This window comes from Aspergillus melleus (assembly GCF_016097325.1).
Source record: "Aspergillus melleus strain CBS 546.65 chromosome Unknown contig1, whole genome shotgun sequence".
NCBI classification, from domain to species: Eukaryota; Fungi; Ascomycota; class Eurotiomycetes; order Eurotiales; family Aspergillaceae; genus Aspergillus; species Aspergillus melleus.
The window spans coordinates 5,590,035-5,614,867 of NW_025763370.1; the positions used below are offsets into that span (position 1 = coordinate 5,590,035).

The following is a 24,833-nucleotide window of genomic DNA, read 5'->3' on the forward strand; positions in this document are numbered from 1 at the left end:
ATCCCGACAAAACACGCTTCGAGGCAACAAGATCCAATTCATCAACTCGTGCTCCATTGCAATAGAGAACATGAAGGGTAACCGAAACATAACTGACCCAATTACAGTTCAGGATACCCTCGGGAGCGGGGAAATCTCTCCTGAGGCCCGAGTTATTTGACTATCAGTACCAGCGTTAGTTAAATGTCTCGGCCCTTGAGCAGGAAACATACCATATTTTCAAATTGATACCCGTTGACAAATAGCTAACATCTATAGTTATGTCCTGAGTATCGAGCAGAGTCAGATGTTCCAGAGGAGCGAGCATTGAGCACAAAATTCATGGGAATGTCATAGTCCTCGGGAAAATCCATGGAGAGCGGAGTTGGATAGAACCAAACGCCCACCTTGGTGATCCCGTCGGTGAATGGGCTCAATAAATTCCTATCGTCACACTAGGTGGTCCTCCTCCTCTTTACCTCTTCTTTCTACAAAAAAAAGGCTCTACCATTGCACAGATGGTAGTGCAAAAACAAAAAAGAAAGCCCAACGCGGGGCTCGAACCCGCAGCCTTGTGATTAAGAGTCACACGCTCTACCGATTGAGCTAGCCAGGCTGGCTTGTTTCGATCGGCATTAAATATGCATTCTCACCGCATGCAAACGAAGTGAAAGATCTATGGAAGGTATCAGGTCCTGGAGAGGTTAGGGTGGTTGCTAGTTAGCAATCATAAAGTTAGAGTGGTAGAGTGAAGTTCTTAGGGGAAGTGCTAAACTTCGCGAGATTTTAATCCTCATTCTTAGTTTTGCCTATGGGAAATTACTCATAGACGACATGAATTGACTGAGATTTGGAAAATTCTGTGACGTGATTGATATTTATATCACGGCAACTATGATCCATGTCTGGCAACATGCAACAATCCCGGACACAACCCAAGATTGGTGGATGATCCTCATGCGGAGAAGCAAACAGAAATTCGGCCTGAATGCATAGCGCATCCTGCATAATTCATCTTACCTATCAAGAAGCAATAGATTCGTCGGCACAACGGGCTCCGAGTTGTATGGATCTGTAGGATAAATGCGCCCGACAAATCTGAACCAGCTCGAACCACACGATCATCCTTTGAGACTTATAATACAATTACCACTCATCTTTCGGAAAGTCGATTTCCTCCCCATTCAACCAGTCGGCTATCTCTTTGTACAGCGCGTCTCTTTCCTCGCCAAACAACTGCCGCAGGTTCTGATTGACCTTGTATCCTAAGCTCTGCATGCCATAAGCTAGATACTTATATCCCCGCGGCTGACGATCCAGGATCTCATAGTCCATGGTAGGCAGACGACCCGGGTCCACAGGCACGCACTTATCCTTCTCGTAGATGGGATGATTGCATAGAATCTGCCAGCCGGGGTTAATCGTCCGTTCGAGGAAGAAGACAAATCGACAGTCACTAGAGATCATGCTTAGCATAGAACCAGAATTTAAACCTGAATATGAGGGAAAACAAACCAATCACTATCCCACTCCACCCCATTCTCATCCTTGAAGCGCCACGAAATCGTAACTTTCATTTTATCAATCACCCTATGGCCTTTGAGTTCGACCGCATGTCCCAACACGCGATGCGTGATGAAATCGCCCTTCTCCCACCCTTTCGCCCACGTCTGGATCGCCGCGTCGCGGTAATTCTGCTGCCAGCTGATGTTGATGAAGGCCTGGGGGCTGAAGATGGCGCGGAGATCGGTCCATTCGCAGGCGTCGCGGTGGAGCGGCCAGCCTTCGCAGAGCTCGCGGATGCGGAACCGGTCGAGGGTCGAGGCGTCGGAGGTGTTGTAGACGAGGCGGTGCGTTGTGAACTGAGGCTCGGTGGAGAGGGTGCTTGGTTTGAAGGGAGGATGGAAGGAGTATTGACATGGGGTCTCTTTGGAGGGCATCTTGCCTTGTTCTTAGGGATCTGCTTTTATGGGGCGAGATATAAATTTTGGTTCGGGAGTAGGGCTTGCCAGAGGAGGGAGGTAGTTATAGCTGAAATCATCTTGGATCAAGCGGGATATAAGTAAATGCCTCTCTCGACTCGAAGCAAGGCAGACTGTTCAAACCCATGGTTAGATCTGACAACATTTTCTCAGTGGATGTGCCGACCAGCGGGCTGTCCAGGCATACCTACCTACCACTCAGGATCGATGTAGTTAAAGCCAAGCTCATGCCGTAGAAATAAAATTTGCGATGACGCAGCAGGTTGCTTGCACTCTAATTTATCCCTACCAAATTAACCAGGCAGTCCCTTGTTTCTGGCTTCCGCTTAACGATAACTCCCGAAAGTTATTTCTTACTGCCTATTCAGGAATGACAGGTCAGTTATGAATCATCGGGCTTAATTGAATGTGAAGATTTTCTACAAGTAAGAATGATTTGGATAGACAAGATTGCAGCCATGGGATATCTATCCGAACTCCACGCCGGAGAAGCCAGGAAGAGAATTCGCCACTCAGTTAATTCCGACTGGACAATGTCAACATTACATTGGAATTATATGGTAACATCTATCCATAGCAAGAAAATAGCTCATTCAGCAGTTATACGTTAATGATATAATATCAAAGAAACCGACTGTAGCCCAAACCACCATCGCGAAACCTCAATAACCCCTTTAGCTTCATATCATGAACATCGGCAAATGACTGTGAGTTCGCCACAGTCTTACAATCTAGCCAAATATCCATATGAGTTTATTCTGTGACATGCAGATCCCCCCAAGTAGGATTACGAATGCAACGGACCTCAAAAGGCTACCCTATACCTCAAAATGCGCGCAAAACGCGGTTTTGGATGGCGTCTCCGGGAACAGAATTCCGTAGCGTCAGAAGCCGACGATCAATAAGAGCGAACACCATCGCTGCTCAGCGGAGCTTTGCCATCAACCTTCACTTGAACTTTCAACCCATTTTCAGGTACACCACCAAGTAAACAAAATGATCGCCGGTCTCGCCCACATTAACCTCCTCGTGCCGCCCGGTACCTTGGAGGAAGCCAACCTTTTCTACACGGGCACGTTGGGGCTAACGGCGGTGCCCGTGCCCCCGCTGCAAAAGGAGACGACGGCATGGTACATTCCCCTGTCTTAGAGTTTATTGCCTGCTATTATTGTCTCGGAAAACTAGCTAATAAGAGGATCCAGGTTCAACATCTCAGATGGAGGTCAACAAGTCCATATTGGATTCGGAGAAAACGAACCCGACTCGCCGCGCCATCCGTGCTTTAGGGTCGGCTCGGTCGAAGAGCTGCATGTCTTGAAGCAACGTATTTACGACCATCACGTACGCGGGGGGAAGGCGGCTCCAATGTCAGCGGATAAGCCGGGTGAAGCTATCTCAGGTGAGGCCCCTCTTCGTCTGTCCTTGAAAGTCTGTATTTTGAGGATCTAATAACTGGGCAGGCGAAATGGGTGTGGAGTATCCGACGAGGTTCTTTGCGAGGGACTATGCCGGAAATCGACTGGAGTTTAGCTTATAATTTCTCAAACAGAGAAAAATGAAGCCACGACGTGACGAAAATGAAATAAGTTGTTTAGTGTCGGGGTTGTTGTCCTTTGAAGCATGTTGATGGTGGTTTGATTAGGGCATGTCTACGAGCCTGTGGTAGATTGACCAGGAGAGATGCTCCTTCGGTGTTAATGATATCATACGCAATCCAGGATCTTGGAAAACACGCGGCTTAATATATGTTAATCTCTTCCAAACCGTTGGGACCAATATGTGAGATTGAAAATTGGAGCAATCGACGTGGTCTGTGATCAGGGCTGGATATATGCACATGGTTCTCCGCAACAAGTGGAATCGGGAGCTCGGAGAATTGTTGGTTCAACTGAGAGGAACATGTAAGTAGATTGACACTGATAGTGTTACCCTGCGTAGGTTTCCTATTACTGTAGGAGCAAAAAAAGCAAAGCATTTCACCATTTGGAGGCGATTAGTCGGAGAAACGAAGGCATATCAGATACTTCCAAGCTTTTTTATCTTCCAGTTCGGGCAGACCTTTCCAAATTTTGCTCTTCCACAATAGCAAGTGGAGATGATTGAATGCAGATCATAATCAGGTTTGTTAATAGCCCAGTGTTCGTGAAGAATTCGACTGCTCCCTTGACTCCAAGCTAGAGAGGAATGTCGGGAAATTCCTGGTGGATCCTCGGAGAATCTCCCAACCCTAACAGCTTCACCCCCTTGGATGGACTCCAAATCGGCCATTTCCCTGATGTTTGCCAATTAGTGTCGCCTCCAACGTACCTTAATGATCCTCGGATAATTACCGACACCAACTGTTCGGAATGTTGAAAGGTACTTGAGCCTGCTCCCCGTACGCTTCGCAAAATGAATCCGTCCTTATCCCGCCAAACCGAATCGCCACCTTCACCATGAAGCCCTCGTCAGCTGCGCTTCTCCTTGTCGCCGGCCAGGCCGTGGACGCCGTTGACTACAACGCGGCGCCCCCGAATTTGTCAACTCTGGCCAACGGCTCCCTCTACGAGACATGGAGACCTCGCGCCCACGTGTTGCCACCCTCGGGCAAGATCGGTGACCCCTGCATGCAATACACCGATCCCAAGACGGGTCTGTTCCACGTTGGCTGGCTGCACAACGGAACGGGTGTTGGAGGTGCCACGACCGATGATCTCGCGACCTATCGCGATCTGAACCCCGGTGGTGGACCGGCCATTGTGCCCGGCGGTATCAATGACCCTCTTGCTGTCTTCGACGGCTCCGTCATCCCTAGCGGAATCAACGGAACCCCCACTTTCCTGTATACCTCCGTCTCATTCCTCCCCATCCACTGGTCCATCCCCTACACCCGTGGTGCCGAGACCCAGTCTCTGGCTGTCTCCTATGACGGCGGCCGCAACTTCACCAAGGTGCAACAGGGCCCCGTCATCCCTGATGCACCGTTCGGCCTGAATGTGACCGCCTTCCGCGATCCCTACGTCTTCCAGAACCCCAAGCTGGATGCGTCCCTCGATAGCACCCCGGGAACCTGGTACACCGTGATCTCCGGTGGCGTGCACAATGTCGGTCCCAGCCAGTTCCTGTACCGTCAGACTGACCCGGACTTCCAGTACTGGGAGTACCTGGGTGAGTGGTGGCGCGAGGGCGTCAACACGACCTGGGGTGATGGCACCTGGGCCGGCGGCTGGGGCTTCAACTTTGAAGTAGCCAACATCTTCAGTCTAAACGACGAGGGATACGACCCTGAGGGGGAGATCTTCACCACCATTGGAACCGAGGGCTCTGACACACCAATCGTGAAACAGCTCAGCTCTATCCACGACATGCTCTGGATCTCCGGACAGATATCAAACAACGGATCTATCAAATTCACCCCGACCATGGCCGGTGTCCTGGACTGGGGTGCCTCCGCGTACGCGGGGGCCGGCAAGATCGTGACGGCGGACTCCCAAGCCGCGAAGAAGAGCGGTGCTCCTGCGCGCTTTGTCACGTACATCTGGCTGACAGGCGACGAGTTCGAACAAGCCAAGGGCTTCCCTACCCACCAACAGAACTGGACCGGAACCCTACTGCTTCCTCGTGAGCTCCACACCCTGAACATCCCCAACGTCGTCGACAACGACCTCGCCCGGGAAACTGGCGTGTCATGGCGCGTGCAAGACTCCGCGAAATCTGGAACCGTTGAGCTGAAGACCCTGGGTATCGACATCGCACGAGAGACCTACGACGCTCTCCTCTCCGGATCCTCGACCGACGAGCACGCCCGCAAACTCACCAACCAATCCAGCCCCATTCCTTTTGCCAACTCCCCGGAGAGCAAGTTCTTCGTGCTGCGCGCCAACCTCACATTCCCGAAATCCGCGCGTACCTCGGGCCTCAAGAGTGGTTTCCAGATCCTCTCCTCGGAACACGAGCACACGAACATCTACTACCAGTTCTCTAACGAGTCGATCATCGTCGACCGAAGCCACACCAGCGCTGCCGCCGAATCCACCCTTGGAATTACTAGCTACAACGAGGCGGGTCGTCTCCGTCTCTTCGACGTCGTCGAAGACGGTACCGAGAAGATCGAGTCTTTGGATTTGACCATTGTTGTGGATAATGGTGTTCTGGAGGTATTTGCCAATGGTCGGTTCGCGTTGAGTACTTGGGTTCGGTAAGTCCTTTCCCCCTGGCTATCCAAATGGTGTAGATGAACAGAATGACTGACATTTCTATTCTTTAATACAGATCGTGGTACAGCAACTCCACTGACATCAAGTTTCTTCACAACGGTGTTGGGGAGGTGCAGTTCAGTAAGGTATCGGTCTCTGAGGGACTATTTGATGCTTGGCCGGAGAGGAATTAAATCTGTAACTTCATTTGATAAGTTATATTTAATGTGATTCGTGTGTATTACTAGATATTAATACTACCAACACGAGAAATAATTGGAACATGTGAAGCATCATTAGACTATCTAATGATTTATGAAAAGGGATTACTTAGGACCAGCAGCCTGTTCTGTGTTGGTATTCAAAACCTTGGACCATTATTAGTCTTAGTGTTTTTGTCCTTCAATTCGGCCTCGCCATGTGCATATGTAATATCTGCAGTCGTTTTTCTGTTAAGCGTGAAGGCCGTGAATGATCGGGTAATGTACGGCCCTAATCCGGACAGAATCGAGCGTGCAAGAGGAAGAAACACGTCTTCACAAAGCGCGAGGAATTCCTCCAGAGCGATTACATAATGTTTTGCAGAATGTAGGAGTAGAAACATATGAGACCCTAACATACCAAACTAGCAGATGCTCTACCCAAGATCAGACCCTCGGCTATCAATTTTTTGAAACAAAGTGATGTTTCGCGTTGGCTGAGTATCTGGGTGGTTCAGAAGAGAAAACCTACCATATAATATCTGAAGATGTGACCTGTCTGATAAACAGGTCAGTCACTGGTATGAATCTGGACATGCATAAATTGTCGATCACAACCCTGCCATACAGGTTTGCTTTCACCGCTGTTCGCCCCTTGCATACGCATACTGGATGAAGAACAGCTTGCGGGTTTCTGGTTTCTTCTCCGTAGACCCGCCTCGCCTGGACCACCCAGATCTAGTGAGCACCGTAACTTGCCTGGGCATAGAGAAACGATATGTGATGCGTTAAATTTGACTTGTCACTGGCTTGCGTTGAACAATCCTGATCTACGTACTGATGTGGACCAAACCCGACTAAATGATTCAGGTTGGAGAGAGGAGAGCATCCGTTTTGAACTAGACATCCCTTGAGAATTCGAACTCATAGCTACATATCCCTGTATTCAACCCTTGGCAAAATTAGGCAGTTATCTACTCCTTACGCACGAGTCAGTAGATTCTAGATGTTTTTTCTTTTCCGAATTGGCCAATCAGCAGTGGGAGTACACATGATGGGATACAATTAAGAACCCCAAAGTTGTTGGTGAGACAAGAATATATATGAAAGCAACGAATACCTTGAACAATGCTAGCTTGTCTTCAATTCCACACGCTCAGGGCCTTTCTTATCACCTGAACATTTCACTGTCGATAGGTGTAGTGTCATCGAACCGCAAACACAAAGCAGGAACCCTTTTCTGGACGGAGGGTTAAATCGGACTTCTTGGTTTGAAATCCCCATCACAGGTCATGGCATTGGTCGACATATTCCTTGAAGTGTTCCGGAAAGTCCTCCTTCCACAGTTGGTCGCTGTTGAAGTAATCGGCCACTTTCCTGCATCTCTGCTCCGACATGTAGGGAAGCAATCCGCGAAGGGATTTGACAACCGCAGCCCGTGAGTTGTCGTCGATACATTGTACAAAAGGATTTAGACTGTCGGGGTCATGGCACAAATGCTTGTCTTCGAACTTGTCCTGACACTTGGTGGTGACCGTCACGAACACCTCGTTGATACCGGCGGCAAACTTCTTTTGAGCCACAGGATCATGGATACCAGTGTATCGAACACCATCTTCAATCAATGCGTCGACGATATCGTTCTTCACCTCGCTGTCCCACTGGCTGATGACGGGCTCACAGCCAGCGGCACAGGCATATTTCTGCATATTCTGAATGATATGGCTCGACATTCTGCTAATGGAATCGACGGCGTCACGACACGAAGGATTCAACAAAGCGACGGCAACGGACGAGAAATCAAGGGCCGCGAGGGCAACAGGAGAGAAAGAAAGGGCCGCGAGGGCCGCGATGTTCATAGCGCCACTGAATTTCATTGTAGCGAGAGTCGAAGGAATGACTGGATGGAGGACTCTTGTGTAGTTGGTTGAAATTGGGACAACACGGAGAAGGCGCCATATTTATGGTCGAGTCCATCTCTAAAGGAAATTCCAACGAACAATATTTTTCTTATTGATCATTCCCGCCTGGGAAAGGGAATAATGAGAATGGAGCTTCTCTCTACATTTCCTGGATGAAGCATACCGCCCCTGAATGAGTAGCATTCTAGTTTGGGTAAACAATGATCAACGAAAGGGGGCCGGGGAGCTCCCATCTAAAATTCCCGTAGAAGCCCCTTGCAGGAGTTCTAACCATCGCATATGGCCAATGTACGGAGTAGAGTAATAACCTAGCAAATACCGACCCCTTTGATTCACACCTTAACCCCTAGCTCGCCACATAAAGATGTGACCCCCAGTTTGCTTTATCGGTGGCTTGGGAGCCAATAGATTGATCAATAATGGACAGGACAAACACGGAGTTCCCATCCGGGGTCTGGTACCTTGTTGAGTACTGACTCGGGTCACGAGCAATCATTCACTTTCGACTGTATATGTTTAGCAAATTCAGAGCCAGCACATTGGTTAGCCACTCTCAGACTCAACCAGTCGCGGATAGCATCATCTCAACTGTACAGTTGCCCCTCAAACCAAATGAACAATAGTCGGGGGAAAGAGAGGGATCGCCAATCCCTAGGCAACCAAACCAACACATACAGGCTATACTTATACTTCGCAAGAACTACTTATACCTTGAATACCTCGATCGGACAGCTCCCTCGGGCAGCGTTAGTACTAAAATGTCTAGATAACACGTATGTTAATCATAAAACTGGCGAGAAGAATCCGTTCATCATTCATCGCTATCCCAAGCTCACGTAGTAGGCCAGGACTAAGCACCACCGCGACTCGTGTTCCTCTCTATCGTCGAAGGAGCTTAAAGAGCCGCTATTGTTGACACAAGATGTTAACATGCACATACTTCTGAAACTTAGCAAAGTGCGGAGTCTGCGTAGCTCAGGCCAGTCGGGGTTCACTCAAATGCAACTGCGACGTATTCAGGACACGAAGCTTTCTACCGTAGTAGGATATTAAGTCCGGGATCAACAAAAGAAAGATTTAATGGAAAAAGCACACCAGCTAACTCTTGGAAAAGACAATTGGCTTATCTCACAGGGTTCTTGTGCGAGCCACTGCAAATGTGCTCCGTAGTCCGCTCTGGATCGAGGGGTGCAGAACATGAGAGATATATCCCCTTGATATGCAATCAACGGTCGTGTCCATGATTCGTATAATTATATATAGGCTGGGAATTCGACATGGATGCGGTTTTGCATTTGCCCTCGACTCAAAGCTGTAATCGTGCATAATTAAGTATCCGTAACTATAGAGCTTTAAAGATACTATCTATATTCTTACTTGCTACAGATAATCATATATTGGGTACAATGCAAGTTTGAAAAGCGAACGTAGCATCCGCCAAATTCGCAATCCATTTGTTGAGTTGTGGAAAAACCAGACTCTGTGGCCAGACTATAGTAGCATAGAGGTTCTTCCTCCAGTACCGAAGTAAATTAGGTGAAACATAATATAAACATAGACGAGCATCATATCTATTTGTTGCTGTAGCCTTTATATAGATCTTTGCCGTTCTTTCAATAATCCTTGCATGATATCGTGACTGGTTGCTGGGTCTGGCGCCATTGCTGCGTTTATTAAAAGTCTTCACACCTTCACCTGTACATTATGAAGATCCCCGTTCTGTGCTTGCATTTATGTTCCAACACGAAGGAACGCTTTTAGCTTTGTTTAAGTTGGTGATATTAAAAGTCAATAAGTTAGTTGTAACACGGCCCTGTAGATGCTGAATGCCTGAGGCAATATGCCAAGCATTCGCGTTCCTTACGCGTGTGCAGCCCGGGAAACCACTTCTTCCTCTACAACCATCTTCAGGATCGTCTGCACTGATTGAAACCATCCAATTGAACATCTACAGCGCCCCATATATCAGCTCGTTTATATCAAGTGTCGTCTGGGAACAGCATACATCCACTTTACTGCAGATAAGGGGATTTCCTTGAGTTGACGCCGCCATGGTTACCGACCGGCGTTATCGAACAGTACCGGCTAAATCAAAACAAGATGTCCCTGGCTTCAGAGCTAGGAATCCTGATCACCATTGACAGCACGTGGCGTCAGGATTCCGAGTGAAGGAAGTTACACAGCAGTGAAGTAGTGTAGATGCCATCGCATGACAGATGTGATCGCGAGGTCGGGCACCACGCTATCCGGGACGGTCGTACTAAATTTGACTTGTCAATCGAATAATCGATCAATCAACATTCTATTAACTTGTTCGAGCCTTCCTTGACCGCTATTTGACTGCACATTTACCTCTCATATCTCACACGCTTTGCAGGACTACGTTAATGATTACCCCTTACTTCGGAATATGAATACTCTGGTATGGAGAGTACTAGTGCTCCGCTCATTGATAGGGTGCAATTCTAGTCAGATCCCGAGGTGATCTCCAAGTCTTTCGATCGAAACTTCATTCACCCCTTTCTATCGATGTTTGTCCACTCTTTTTACTTCCGCCGGCTGTCTATTCAACAGTGGGTTCTATCTAGCTCGATTTTCAACTTACAACATTTAACGGGCGGAAAATAACTCATATCGAACGATGACTGGCCTCAATCCAATTACCTCGCCGGCAGGGTTTCTATCACACTGTAAAGATGACCATGACCATGTGGCACATCTGGAGAATGACAGCAATTGTGAACCCGTTCCGTTCCCAATCGCTATTGTCGGTATGTCAATGAGGCTCCCAGGTGGCATCAATTGTGAAAAAGAGCTCTGGGATTTGTTGATCAACAAGCGCGATGGCCGTTGCACGGTTCCTGAGGACCGCTACAACATTGAGGCCTTCTACGATGAAAGCCGTCCCGGTGCAATTCGGACCCAACACGGTTACTTCCTTCAGCAAGACATATCACACGTTGATGCTGCATTCTTTGGTATGAGCAAGATCGAAGCCGCGAAGCTTGACCCCCAACAACGAATACTGCTTGAGGTTGTATGGGAATGCATGGAGAACGCAGGACAGATTCCTGCCCAGTGCCGAGGGAAAAACATTGGATGTTATGTTGGAGTGTTTGGGGAGGACTGGCTGGATCTTATGAGCAAGGACACGCAAGCCATTGATCGTTTCAGGGTAGTCAGCGCAGCTGATTTTGCGCTATCAAACCGAGTATCTTATGAGTTTGACTTACGCGGTCCGAGTATCACATTTCGGACTGGTTGTTCCTCGGCACTCGTGGGTCTTCACGATGCCTGCCAGGCGCTATATGCAGGCGAATGTTCCTCGGCGCTGGTGGCTGGTACGAATCTAATTATTACCCCCACAACGACTACCGCTATGTCAGAGACCATGGCACTTTCCCCAAGTGGCGTATCCAAGACTTTTGACGCTGCAGCAGACGGTTATGGGAGGGGCGAAGCCGTAAATGCAATCTATATTAAGCCTTTAGATGCCTGCCTTAGAGATGGTGACCCGGTTCGCGCTGTGATACGCTCTACAGCTGTCAACTGCGACGGCAAAACACCGAGCATTACAACCCCGGGTTCTCAGGCACAGGAAATGCTTATTAGAAGGGCTTATCAAAAAGCGCGGATTGCTGATCTGGCTAAAACGGCATTTTTCGAATGTCATGGAACCGGAACGATTGTCGGGGATACGGCGGAAGCCTCTGTTATCGCTAAGGTGTTTGGTAAAGACGGCATACATATCGGAGCGGTGGGTTCATAATCAGGAAAGATTACCAAAGTTCGTGAGAAACTGGCTGACGGATAGCAGGTGAAACCAAATTTGGGTCATTCAGAAGGAGCATCAGGGATTACAAGTGTCATTAAAAGTGTACTGGCACTCGAGCACCGAATCATTCCACCAAACATACATTTCGAGGACCCGAATCCTAACAGTGAGATAATTCCTTTCCTTGCTTTGGACCTTCTGATGCTGATTCGCATGTTTTAAGTACCATTCCAAGAAGCAAAATTGCAGGTTCCTGTCGATCCGACGCCATGGCCGGCAGATAGGTGTGAAAGAATCAGCGTCAATTCGTTCGGTATTGGCGGCACCAATGCTCATGTGTGTTCCGAATCCCCTCGCTGCGAACCTTCTACGAGATTTTCCGCTAATATTATCAGCTTGTTTTGGATTCTGCCTATTCTGTGTGTGAAGAGTCTATGTTCAGGGCTGCATCCGGCGATAGGGCAGGGCCGCATCTTTTACTAGTCTCTGCGAAGTCGACAACTTCGCTGGACAGCAGTATCAAGACAATAAACAGTTACCTCGAAGCCACCCCATCGGCAGTGGCCGATCTTTCCTATACGCTGGCATTTAAGCGGGAGCACATGCAGCACCGAGCATTCGCAATAGCTGAGAAGGATGGCTCAACTTCGACCTTCGAAAAAACCCGCGCCGTCTGCCCACAGGTCTGCTTTGTATTTACCGGACAGGGAGCACAGTGGCCAGGCATGGGTAGGGAGATGATCTTGAGCTCAGAGAGATTCCGTTCCGCCATCCAGGCATTAGATAAAGAATTGCAAGGGCTCAAGAACCCACCTGATTGGCGCATTGAAGGCAAGTTTTGATGATAGGTTGACACCGGGTACTTTTCTAATATTTCATAGAGGAACTCTTGCACACCAAAGACTCGGATCGATTCCAGGAGGCGAGATTCTCTCAGCCTCTCTGTACTGCTATTCAGCTTGCTCTTGTGGATTTTCTTCATGACTTGGGGGTCCTGCCATCGGTCACCTTGGGCCATTCTAGTGGAGAAATTGCTGCAGCTTATGCTTCCGGCGCCATCACTGCCGCAACTGCTATCAAGATTGCGTATTTCCGTGGCCTGGCCATGGAATCGACAAAGACAAATGGCGCCATGGCAGCAGTCGGACTTGGGCGCACCGAAGTGGAACAATACCTGAGGGACGGAGTGGTTGTAGCGTGTGAAAACAGCCCTCAAAGTGTGACTATTTCGGGAGTCAAGGAAACAATAGACGAGGTGTTGAAGGACATACATGCAAAAGGTGATATATTCGGCCGACGTCTTGCAGTTAACGTCGCATATCATTCAAACCACATGGATGAGGCAGGGAAGCTATTCGAATCGTTGCTTTCAGGGATTACCTTTAACAAGTCCATGATCCCAATGGTATCTACCGTGACCAACGAAACAATTTCTGACCCTGGTCTTCTGGACTCTTCATACTGGAGGAAGAACGTGGAGTCCCCGGTCTTGTTCAACACCGCGCTTCAGAAGATACTCGGCGGTGATGGGAAGGCCAAGGTGCTTCTTGAAATAGGGCCACATTCGGCTCTCGCTGGACCTTTGCGGCAAATAATTTCTCATGCAGATGCCGGAGGGAAATGTTCATACGTACCAACCCTTGTTCGGGGCAAAGATCAATGGAGGTGTTTATTGGCCACGGTGGGCCAATTACACACCCAGGGGAGCCCTGTCAATCTATTGGGTCTTATTTGTCGTGGCACGACATTGACAGACCTTGCTCCCTACTCTTGGGATCATGATGAATCATTTTGGAACGAGTCTCGTTTAACAAAGGATTGGAGACTTAGACAGGCTCCCCATCATGAACTGCTGGGAAGTCGAGCTCTTGAATCAAGCGATCTGGAACCTACGTGGCGAAATATGCTGCAGTTGGAAAATGCTACGTGGATCATGGAACACAAAATCGGGGGAGAAATCGTCTTTCCAGCGGCTGGGTATGTGGCCATGGTGGGAGAGGCTATTCAGCAGATCTCCGGGACCCCGGAATATTCAGTGAGAAACATGTTCATGCGAAATGCATTAGTACTGAAAGAAACGAACATACAAGCCGTTGAGATGATTACGAGCCTTCGACCAGCGAAACTCACGGATCATCTGGATTCGGCGTGGTACGACTTCACAATCACTGCGCATCATGACGGGGTGTGGAAGAAACATTGCATTGGACAGATTCGGGCAGAACCAGATGGAACCGAATGCGAGGAAGGTCCAATCGTTCCTTACACACGCAACGTACCAGCCAAGGAATGGTATGAGGCCCTGGAGAACCGAGGACTTGAGTACGGTCCCCGTTTCCGTGGACTACGTGATATCACTGCGAGTCCGACGAGTACCGAGGCCACAGCAATGTTACAAGATGCCAGCGAGCTGACGACTAGCCGCTATGCCCTCCACCCAGTCGTGATAGATCAAAGCCTCCAACTGTTAAGTGTAGCAGGTGCTCAAGGAATCAAGCGTTCCATGACCCAGTTATGCATACCTACCGCGATCGAGAGTCTGTATATTGCAACTGGACGGGGATCAATGTCTTTAAAGGCAAGATGTGATGCAGCTGGAAGCACGATGACCGGTGACACCTTGTTGATTGCAGATGAGAAGCCTGTCCTTTCTCTAAAACGGTGTTTCTTTTTCGGCATCAGCGAAACAGCGCTGGATGACGAGAACGGACCTTCTACCGCGACATTAGTCTGGAAACCTCATGTCGACTTTGTTCAACCCGAGGCGCTACTTCCACCTATTCCAGACGACATGGATCGCGGAAAGCTGGTCGCGGAATTAACAAAGCTTTTTATACTGGAAACTTATCACCAGACAATATCATGCAGTCCGACACAGGAGCATTTGAGGAAGTACCAGAAGTGGCTGTCCTCGCAATACGAGAAAATAAGAGACGATGCTCCGGGGCTTCATCCTGATATGCGAGACGAGTTTGCCTCCGATCCCTCAAGTCGTCTGCCGCGGATTCAAGCACTTGGGAAAGCGATTAAACACCCTTTGGCAAACAACTTATATATTGCAGCCCAGGAGGTTTTATCGAATATTCAAGGTATCCTCGATGAGAAAATAAGCTCCCTGGAAGTAATCATGGAAAGCGATGCCGTCCGATTCTTGTACGAAGAATCCTCTCGGCTATGCCGCCCGGAAAGCTTTCTGTCCCTACTCAGCCATTCCCGACCTACCCTCAAGGTGTTGGAAGTGGGTGCAGGAACCGGTGGAGCCACTGCGGTTGCTCTCGATGGGCTGTTTTCTGCCGCAACTCACAAGGGCCGCATGTACTCGAGTTACACTTTCACTGACATATCAGCGGGATTTTTCTCTCAAGCGAAGGAGCGCTTCAAGGACTTCCCGGGGGTAAAGTACGAGACGTTCGATATATCCGCGGATCCCGAGGAGCAAGGTTTTGTCGCGGGAGATTACGACCTGATCATTGCCTCAAATGTGGTTCATGCTACCCCAAGGATATCAGAGACACTCCACAATCTTCACAAACTTTTGGCTCCAGGGGGATGGCTGTTCCTCACGGAGGTTTGTCCCACTGTCCCAGCTTTGAACTATATCATGGGTATCCTCCCCGGTTGGTGGAGCTCGGAAGATTCGAGGGAAATGCCAATGGTATCTGTCGCAAAATGGCACCAGAGCCTTCTGGACGCCGGATTCACGGGTGTTGACATTGTACGGTATGACCTCGACCCACCTTACAGTATGAATGCCTATATGATTTCGCGGCGGCCAAGGACTGCAAAATCTCTTGTCCAAGATATCAGTTTCCTCCACAGCGGCACAGTCTCCAGTTGGGCACGCGATCTCGAACAAGTTTTCTTAAGCAAAGGTGTCAATGTCCAATGGTTTACCCTAGACGATCTACCTTCTTCAGTCAATGACGTTGTATCGTTGATCGAACTGGATTCCCCTTTCTTCAACGACGTTTCAAATCAGGAATTCCATGCCTTTCAAAACTTTGTTTCACGTGTTAAAGGACATTGTCTCTGGCTGATGCGCCCGGTCCAGCTCAATGACCAAGATCCTGACCCTAGGTTTGCTCTGGCGCTGGGACTGATGCGAGCAGTACGGAAAGAATCTGCGGCAAGATTTACAACCTTTGAACTCGACCAGAAAGACACCGGTGCGGCAGAAAACGTCATCCAGGTATTGCAGAAAGTTCACGAACACAGGCACGAGTCACCAGTAGATAACGACCACGAATTTGTTCTCAAGGATAGGGCAATCCAAGTTGGCCGTTTCCAATATGATTATTTCCAGGACCTGATGGCTAGGAGCGAGGGCCTTGGTCCGAGGTCCATAGATATTGGGTGCTTCGGCATGTTTGACTCTCTTACCTGGGCCTTGGATGGACGAGCTAAACCTCTTGGTGAGAGCGATGTTGAAGTGGACATTTGCTTTGTTGGGTTAAATTTCAAGGTACGTATACATGATACACAAGCCCCGGATCAGATTGGTCTAATGATTGTTCACTTTAGGATATAATGATATCGATGGGTCTGATGGGAGACACCAGCCAGATTGGTCTCGAAGCCGCCGGTATCGTTCGAAACGTGGGATCAGGGGTGAGAACAATACAGGTTGGAGACCGAGTTTCAATACTTGGGAAGGGCCTCATGGGGACTCGAAAGATATTTCCTGCGAGCTTTTGCCTCGTGATTCCTGATGAGATGTCTCTTGAAGACGCAGCAGCGAGCCCCTGCGTTTTCTCTACTGCGATCTATTCCTTGGTGAACTGCGGAAATCTGCAGAAAGGACAGACCATTCTCATCCACAGCGCGTGTGGAGGCGTTGGCTTGGCCGCGATTCAGCTATGTCAAGATATCGGGGCCGAAATATTCGCCACGGTTGGGAGCCCGGAAAAGAGGAAACATCTTGTGGAAACCTTCAACATTGCCGAAGACCATATCTTCGACTCGAGGAGCATTAGCTTCGAAAAGGATATCATGAAAAAGACCGGTAATAGGGGTGTTGACCTTGTTTTGAACTCTCTTTCTGGAGAACTGTTGCATGCCTCGTGGAGATGTGTTGCTCCTATGGGTAAAATGGTTGAACTGGGTAAACGCGATTTCCTCGGGCATGGTAAACTCGATATGGACGTTTTTGGGGCGAACCGGACCTTCATGGGTGTGGATCTTCTTCAACTAGGCGAGCAGAATCCGACCTTCATGCGAAACACGATGGAACAATTCAAACAGTATTTGGATCAGGGAAAGCTCCGTCCTATCCGCCCCGTCAATGTCTTCAACGCGTCTGATATTGCTAAAGCATTTAGGCACATGCAGGCTGGCAAACACATTGGCAAAATTGTGCTAGAAATGCCTCGTGACCCATCCGAACTTCCAGTGTCCAAAGTGCAGGGTAACGGTGCACTATTCCGTCACGACGCTTCATACTTGCTCGTTGGTGGTTTGGGAGGGCTCGGGCGTGCTGTGGCCAGATGGATGCTGGAGAAAGGTGCTCGGCATTTGGTCTTCATGTCAAGGTCTGGTCTGGAATCATCCAAGAATCGAGAATTCATCCAAGATCTGGAGTCCCAGGGGGATTGTCACATCACGACAGTCACTGGGGACGTGACAAGTGCAAACGATGTTGCACGAGCTGTGTCTGGTGCAACGCGGCCACTCGCAGGAGTTATGCAATTGTCCATGGTGCTACATGTGAGTATTCCTTTATATACACTATGATTGCCCAGCTGTATAGAGCGTGATCCGGGGATCATTGCTAACATACCCTGTTCAACAGGATCAAACTCTTGATAAGATGACGTACGAGGAGTGGACGGAGGTCCTTGCTCCGAAGGTCCAAGGTACTTGGAACTTACATCATGCAGTCGAGAAACAGCCGCTCGACTTCTTTATCCTCTTCGGTTCCCTTTCTGGCGTTGCCGGAAATAGCGGACAAGCAAACTACGCAGCTGCCAACACCTTCCTGGACGCCTTTGTGACGTATCGTCACTCAAAGGGGCTTCCGGCTAGCGTGCTCGATCTTGGTTTTATGGGTGATGTTGGCTTTGCCTTCGAAAATTTCAGCAAAATGTTGGACCGAGCACGCTTGACATCCTGGGAGATTCTGCAGGAGAGCGATCTTCTTAGAGCCTTGGAAATCCAGATAATCCAGGGCACACCCCAGCTTGCTATAGGCATGGGGACAACAAGGCCGCCGTCGGAGATCGAGAATGGTGGCATGTTAGGACAGGACGCCCGCTTTCTTGCATGGCACAACATGTTGACAGGCACTGCTGGAGGGGATACAAGCCACGATAACGAGCTCAAAGCCTTGGTGGCATCAATTAAGCGCGATCCAGCTCTTCTTGACGATGCAGCCACTGAGGTCAAAATCACGCTTGAAATCGGTCGGATGGTTGCCACAAACATGTCATATCCCACCGACATGACAGAGGAGGAGCTTATTGAAATTACAATCGACTCGTTGATGACTATCGAGATACGCAGCTGGTTCCGGCGTAATGTCGGAATTGAGGTGTCAATCGCAGAGATTTCCAATGCAGGAACGGTGAAAGGTCTCGGCGCGATCACGATGAAGATCCTCCGCGACAGGCACAAAGCCGGAGAGCTCGAAAATGTGAAAGGGGCCATTGTGGAGATGGAAGCAAAGGAAGTTGATGAGATTGCGCTTTTTAAGGAAGATATGGCGTTGGCTCAAAATCTGCAGCCCATTTCAGCCCATGTTCCATGCTGGCATTCCGAATCCGAAGGTCGAGTATTCTTGACTGGAGCAACTGGCTTCTTGGCTGCGTTTTTCCTTTCTCACTTGGCTGGCCTCCCACAGGTGAAGGAGATTGCATGCTTGGTACGGGCACCAGATGCCTCGACAGGCATGTCACGAATTAAAGAAACTCTGGAACATTACGGACTCCCACTAGACTTTGAGTCCAAACTCATTGTGGTCCCTGGCGATGTCGCCGATCCTACCTTCAAACTCGGCCAGGAGAAGTTTGAATACTTTGCTCAGTGGGCCAGCGTCATCTTCCATCTTGCAGCTCGTTGCACCTACACGCTCCCGTACTCGAGCCATCGCGACGCCAATATTCATGGGATGTTCAACATGCTGCGATTTGCCAACACGAAGCGCCTCAAGTCATTCCACTATTCCTCTAGCATTTCAGCTTGCGGGGCATCTGTATATCTTGGTGGAGGAAAACTTGTTCCCGAGAATGAGAGACCAGTTCTTGATGACATGGTATCATTCGTGAAACAGCATGTTGGTTACAGCCAGAGTAAGGTCATCGCGGAAAGCATTGCCTGGAACGCCATTTCGAATGGCATGCCAGTAACGATCTATCGCCTGCCCCTTATAACCGGCCACAGCAAGACGGGGACTTCGAATGTAGAGGACGCTTTCAGTCGACTAATGATTAGCTCCATCCGTATTGGATGTTATCCGACCGCCCCGGATGCCCGGTGTCAATTGATTCCCGTGGACTTTGCATGCTCGGCGATGCTGCGAATCTCGCTAAGCAGTGACCGGAGTCATGCGTACAATCTTGTTATGCCTGACCAGAATAAAACTCTGTCATGGGATAAGACACTCGAGATGGTGGGCCAATCTACGTCGCCCCCTTTAAAACGGGTGCCGCCTTCGGAGTGGACTAACATCTTCGCAATGCATGCGGAACAACATCTGAAAGTGGCTTCTTCATACATTCAGGAAAGGCTTCAAGAAGCCATGGTTTTCTGGCAGACGGTCAATACTGAGAAGACCATGTTTGAGAACACAAATTGTCGTCGGGCCTTGGCCGATTCACCGGAGGTCTTGGAGCTGCCTTCCATGCCCGATCTCTTGCGGGCCTACTTCGCAGTATGGTCGAAACTAGCGGAGCAGCAGCGGTAAGATTGGGGTCAAATTTGTTGTTGATATCTTTTCTGTCGGGCTTTCATTCGGTCAGTCAAAATCGAATAGTAATCCGTTCTAATGTTCACATGGGTAATTGTTCTTTTTCTGCGTGATATTGTCTCACTACACGCTCGATTTGGACTACTTGCACTAGACAAAATACGACTTAGATAAGTAAACTAATTTAATTTACCCCATGCAGTGCTTCTTATATTATTAGATTATTTCTAGAAAAGTAATACCGATTGCCATGCCATCTATCTTACTGTACATAATCTCGAAAAATTGATGAACAGATTCAAGAAGAGCTGAGCATAGCTACTGGTAGCGACCAGATACTACAGCGCATAGGGAATCGGCGAATACGATGCATCAACGCTTAGAAGGACTTAGTAACGTCCTAGTAAATGAGATATGAAGCCATAGTACCTATAGGAGAAGGATGGGGAACCCAGGTAGGTAGACAGGACGGACCGGGCCAGCCCCGAACTCGCCACGAGGACCAGATGGACCGCATGAACATGCACAGAGGATTCCAATTGGCGAGATGAGCAACACAATGGCCAAAATGACAAGCGTGAGATTTTTGGGGCCAAAAAAGTAATACGCGTAGGCTTCAGATCCTAGCCGTAATCGTGCATCAGATATATTGGAGCGACGTCCCCATCCATGTCATTGCACCAAGCGGGAGCTCAATTGGCTCTCTTATTCTAGACTAGCACTCCATCGCGCCGTTGTTGAGGGCTTGAGGCCCCCACGATCTCGCTTGTTGAATAGTGGATGCTTTTCGCCCCATAGTTCCATTTGGCGGATCAAGCCGGAACATCGGCTATCGAAGAACTGCGGCAAGCTTGGATGTTTTAGTGCTTACGGCTAGACCAGGGACAAGGATATGGACCAGTACAACAGCAGGAGATTATGAACTTTCTGCAGGCACTAGGGCGAAACCATCCCTAGCTCGGATGACCAACAGTTTTCGTGGCCTCGGATTTGTATAGATCTGTAGAGTGAGCACTTGGCCATGGGGCCAAGGGATTCAGACTATACACGCCTTCGGACACGCCTGCATGACGTTACATTCTTCGTCGAAGGAATCGAATTCGCTTAGAACGTTTGCCACGTTTTAATCCTTGTAGGCATTGGCTTCCTTATCCTTGTCCTATTTAAATTGGTAGGGATCGGCTGGTCCCCCTGCTTTCTCTCCGTTGATCTTGTCGAATAGCAAATTCTGATTCTGCTGCCATTGTTGCGCGTTTTTTACATCCCCAGCAACCAGTCCGATCAAGCAACGTGGCGTGCTCTTCGGGTCCCATCCAGGCAGTGACAATGGAACAGAACTTCCAGGCTGCCGTTAGTGCAGGAGTCATCCCTGGCGTGGGCTTATTTGCAACCGACTTCAGTGGTACGTTCCAAAATAGCAGAGACAAAAGATAATAAAATCCTGTTAACCGCTGCGCAGGCGACTTCAACTATGCCCATGCTTTTGGCAATGCGTCCATAAAACCTGGCGCGGAAAGACCATTCGAGCTAGATGCAACCCTGACCATTGCCTCGTGCAGCAAGATCATCACCACCATCGCGGCGTTGCAGTGCGTTGAGCAAGACCTCTTCGGGCTGGACGATGACGTCTCAACGATTCTCGTTGAGCTTAAGGATCCTAAGATCCTCACGGGCTTCGATGAGACCACCGGCAACGCTACCCTTGTCCCGGCGAAGAATAAGATCACGCTCCGGTTGGTTCTACAGTCTATTCTAACTCTGGCTGAACTGACGTGTCTTTGACCTAGACACCTCTTGACACATGCGTCTGGGATTGCCTATGACTTCATCGACCCTCTTCTCATGCGCTGGAAGACCTCAACGACGGGTCAAGCCCCGGACATGACTAGCACCGAGCCGATCCTTGAGAAGATTGATGTGCCGCTCCTTTTTGAGCCCGGTGAGGGTTGGGAGTACGGCTACTCCATGGACTGGACCGGCACGCTTATTTCCCGTCTCAACAACATGTCCCTCGATGCGTACGTGCAGAAGCACGTCGCCGAGCCTCTCGGGATCAAGGACATGACTTTCCACTTGGAGAAAAATGACCTGGTGCGCTCAAACCTGGCCGATTTCAATCTCCGCGAAGGGGGAAATAGCCAATACGGCACCCCTGCTGACCCGAATGGCTCGATCTCGTGGATGCCCGGCCACCTCTACGCCGACACCGTTGTCGACGAGTACGGCGGATGGGGCATCTACACCAGCGGTCCATCCTTCCTGAAGGTGCTGGCCTCAATCCTCCGGGACGACGGCAAGTTGCTGCGCAGCGAGACGATTGACAGCATGTTCAAGCAGCAATTGTCGAGCGATTCCAAGGACATGCTCAAGACAACGTTGTCCGTGCCCGAGGTCAACAATTACCTCGGAGGGACGCCGCTTGGTCTGGAGAAGGGGTACGGCCTGGGTGGCCTGTTGATGCTGGAGGACTCGTCCGCGAGTGGCAATAATGCCGGCACCATGCGATGGTCGGGTATGCCCAATCTCTTCTGGTGGATTGATCGTACGGCCGGCTTGTGTGGTTTGTACGCTAGCCAGATCATGCCCACTGGTGATCCGCGCAGTGTGGAGTGGGGAACTACCTTCATGAAGGAGATGTATACTCGCCTGAAGAAATCTGACTCAAAGGCGTAGAAGCATCGCCAGTAAGCTAGTGGTTTAGTCATAGATAACCTAACTCGATCCTTGTTTGTCTCTGCTTTTGTTTAACTCTCCTTTGTCTACATTTTGCCGATGCCGTCCCTGGGTGGCTCGCAGCACTCTACGGCATGGTGCATCTCGGCCGCCTGAATGGGGCTGTGGAGAAAGCAAGCGTGGTGGAAACTCGTAAAAGAAGCTATCGATGTATTCATTTTTGAAGAACACCACCCTCGCCTCCCTGGGTCTGGAAGTCATTCACCAAAAGCACCCGGATGATGTCTGGGAGCCGGGAAAGGAACGGATTCATTGTGTTTATTGTAAAGATCAAGCAATTGCAAAAGGAAGTTTCACATAAATGGATAGGATGCAGATAAATTGCTCATACGTTCTTTCAGCCGTCTTCAAACATGGTTTCTGCAACCACTATAAATCCAATCTCAACATAATCAAATAGAGAGCCAGGACACGTTGTTGAAACAATGCCCACACAAGTCAGCGGTCTCTGAACTAGACAATAGCTCCCAAAAAGGAACATATGGTCTAATATAAGACAACCCCTCCATCAATTTCTTCCAGGGCATTCGGGTTTCTCCGAGTCCAAAATCCCACTGTTCTTGCCACAGAGTTTTCCATCTCCTCCACCACTCTGCGCGGTACACTGTAATCATCATTATTAGCAATAGGCCCGATGCTCGACCCAAATAAATTGATTTATTCTTACACTCGTGCCCTGACGGCATTCCCTTCATCATCGTCAGTATACGGAATATAGCAAGGTTGAAGACGCTTAAAGAGTACTCACCAGTTATGTCCTGCTATCTTGCAGCTAGTCCCGTTGCATTCCTGTTGAGCAATTTTTAATATTTGAAAAATGTACCATGATAGAACTCACGTACTCCACACGTTGTCCATCCATTAGGACAACCTTGGGTGTTGAGATTCTCGTCTGCCGCATTCTGGACTGCAACGTCTTCTTTAGCAGGGGCAGCCATAACAATGGTAGAGCTTGCCACTAGAGCGAAAAAGAGGTTCGAGAAACGCATTGTAGGTTCAATAAGATGAAATGGACTTGATCGAGAGAACAGAAGACAAGGTGAGAAATGCCGTGAATAAGAGATTGTCGGTAGAAAGCTGTGGTTGAGCATCTGTACTGGGAAAGACAACAATATTTATACCTAGTACAGCACTCCCCAAAAAATGATTTACTAATTGAGGTTTACATTGCTCAACACATAGCGAAGAGGGCCCATCCCTACAGCAAGAGCCAGTCTCAATAATTTCCTTACTTCTCAGCTATCCCCAATGCTTCAAAGGCAGCTTAGATGTCAATGTGGATCATGGAACCTGGGTTAGTATGATTAAGAAATGCGTCTGCTCGGTGGTTTTGGCAAGCTGCGTTTTAAGCCAATCATTTAGTGCATCTAGATCAATACCTCTCTAGATTGCATCCCTCACGCGATTAGTCACGGCTCTGTGTTTCCTATTTTTTTTCCCCTACATTTTAACCATCTCCAGTCCGTTAAATGCCGCTAAAATGTAGATTTGGACGACAGCACATGACTTAGGACTAATAGGACAGGGAAATGCACATGTTCGGTGATTTTGGCACGAACCAATGGTTTAATACCTTAACTGTTATACATACCCCTCTAGACTGCGTTCCTCACCCCTTCAATCCCAAATCTGTGATTTTCATTCGTTTTAAGCGAACCGTTCAATGATCCAGTATTTATAAGGAAATGCACCTGTTCGGTGGTTTTGGCAAGCTGCGGTTTTAGCCAACCGTTTAATATCTGAACTGTTATACATACCTCTCTAGACTTCGTTCCTCACACCTCCAATTACAAGTCAATGTTCCTCATTTCCTTACATCTCGACCGTCTAAGGGGCGTCAAGGCCTCCAACGCTCAAATGCCGACTGAAAAAAATGCTCCAGAACTAATAGGAAGATGTCTAAGGTAAGCTGAGCTGAGTCCTAGAATAGTTTTATCATAAACATTCAACCTGCTTCCCTATCCGACCCTGAATTAGAAAGCATTTACTTAGTTGTTGACTTCTGAGTTAGTATCATATGGGGCAAAATTAGCACGAAGAAGAAATTTGAGCGTCTTAGACTAGATGTAGCTTGTTTGTAAAGGGTTCATTCCATTGGCTTAGACTTTGTGCTAGGGGCTGGTGAAATAATGACAGGGATTTCGACCAGGGAATGAGGCTGACGGGA

General features: G+C 48.8%; 6 protein-coding genes and 1 non-coding gene across 7 annotated transcripts; 4 read left to right on the forward strand and 3 right to left on the reverse strand.

The window, feature by feature from the left end:
• Positions 1–522: 522 nt before the first annotated feature.
• Positions 523–595, reverse strand: LDX57_001976. Its single transcript has one exon. It is a non-coding gene; the product is annotated as a tRNA-Lys (tRNA).
• Positions 596–1,125: 530 nt separating this feature from the next.
• LDX57_001977 (putative pathogenesis associated protein Pep2) lies at positions 1,126–1,919 on the reverse strand (the record flags this gene model as incomplete). Its single annotated transcript, XM_046083620.1, has 2 exons — positions 1,126–1,435; positions 1,495–1,919. 2 exons carry the CDS (start codon positions 1,917–1,919, stop codon positions 1,126–1,128), a joined length of 735 nt encoding a protein of 244 aa, XP_045939577.1.
• A 1,038-nt stretch (positions 1,920–2,957) lies between these two features.
• Positions 2,958–3,498, forward strand: LDX57_001978 (putative glyoxalase family protein; the record flags this gene model as incomplete). Its single annotated transcript, XM_046083621.1, has 3 exons — positions 2,958–3,091; positions 3,164–3,360; positions 3,422–3,498. 3 exons carry the CDS (start codon positions 2,958–2,960, stop codon positions 3,496–3,498), a joined length of 408 nt encoding a protein of 135 aa, XP_045939578.1.
• Positions 3,499–4,396: 898 nt separating this feature from the next.
• LDX57_001979 (glycoside hydrolase family 32 protein) lies at positions 4,397–6,330 on the forward strand (the record flags this gene model as incomplete). The annotated part of the gene is made up of 2 exons (XM_046083622.1): positions 4,397–6,138; positions 6,213–6,330. 2 exons carry the CDS (start codon positions 4,397–4,399, stop codon positions 6,328–6,330), a joined length of 1,860 nt encoding a protein of 619 aa, XP_045939579.1.
• Positions 6,331–7,619: 1,289 nt separating this feature from the next.
• On the reverse strand, positions 7,620–8,213 carry LDX57_001980 (uncharacterized protein; the record flags this gene model as incomplete). Its single annotated transcript, XM_046083623.1, has 1 exon — positions 7,620–8,213. One exon carries the CDS (start codon positions 8,211–8,213, stop codon positions 7,620–7,622), a length of 594 nt encoding a protein of 197 aa, XP_045939580.1.
• A 2,686-nt stretch (positions 8,214–10,899) lies between these two features.
• Positions 10,900–19,930, forward strand: LDX57_001981 (uncharacterized protein; the record flags this gene model as incomplete). The annotated part of the gene is made up of 7 exons (XM_046083624.1): positions 10,900–12,015; positions 12,076–12,199; positions 12,257–12,369; positions 12,429–12,762; positions 12,915–16,495; positions 16,555–17,736; positions 17,822–19,930. The coding sequence occupies 7 exons, from the start codon at positions 10,900–10,902 to the stop codon at positions 19,928–19,930; spliced, it is 8,559 nt and encodes a 2,852-aa protein (XP_045939581.1).
• Positions 19,931–21,259: 1,329 nt separating this feature from the next.
• LDX57_001982 (serine hydrolase domain-containing protein) lies at positions 21,260–22,606 on the forward strand (the record flags this gene model as incomplete). Its single annotated transcript, XM_046083625.1, has 3 exons — positions 21,260–21,335; positions 21,393–21,666; positions 21,721–22,606. The coding sequence occupies 3 exons, from the start codon at positions 21,260–21,262 to the stop codon at positions 22,604–22,606; spliced, it is 1,236 nt and encodes a 411-aa protein (XP_045939582.1).
• Positions 22,607–24,833: the final 2,227 nt, after the last annotated feature.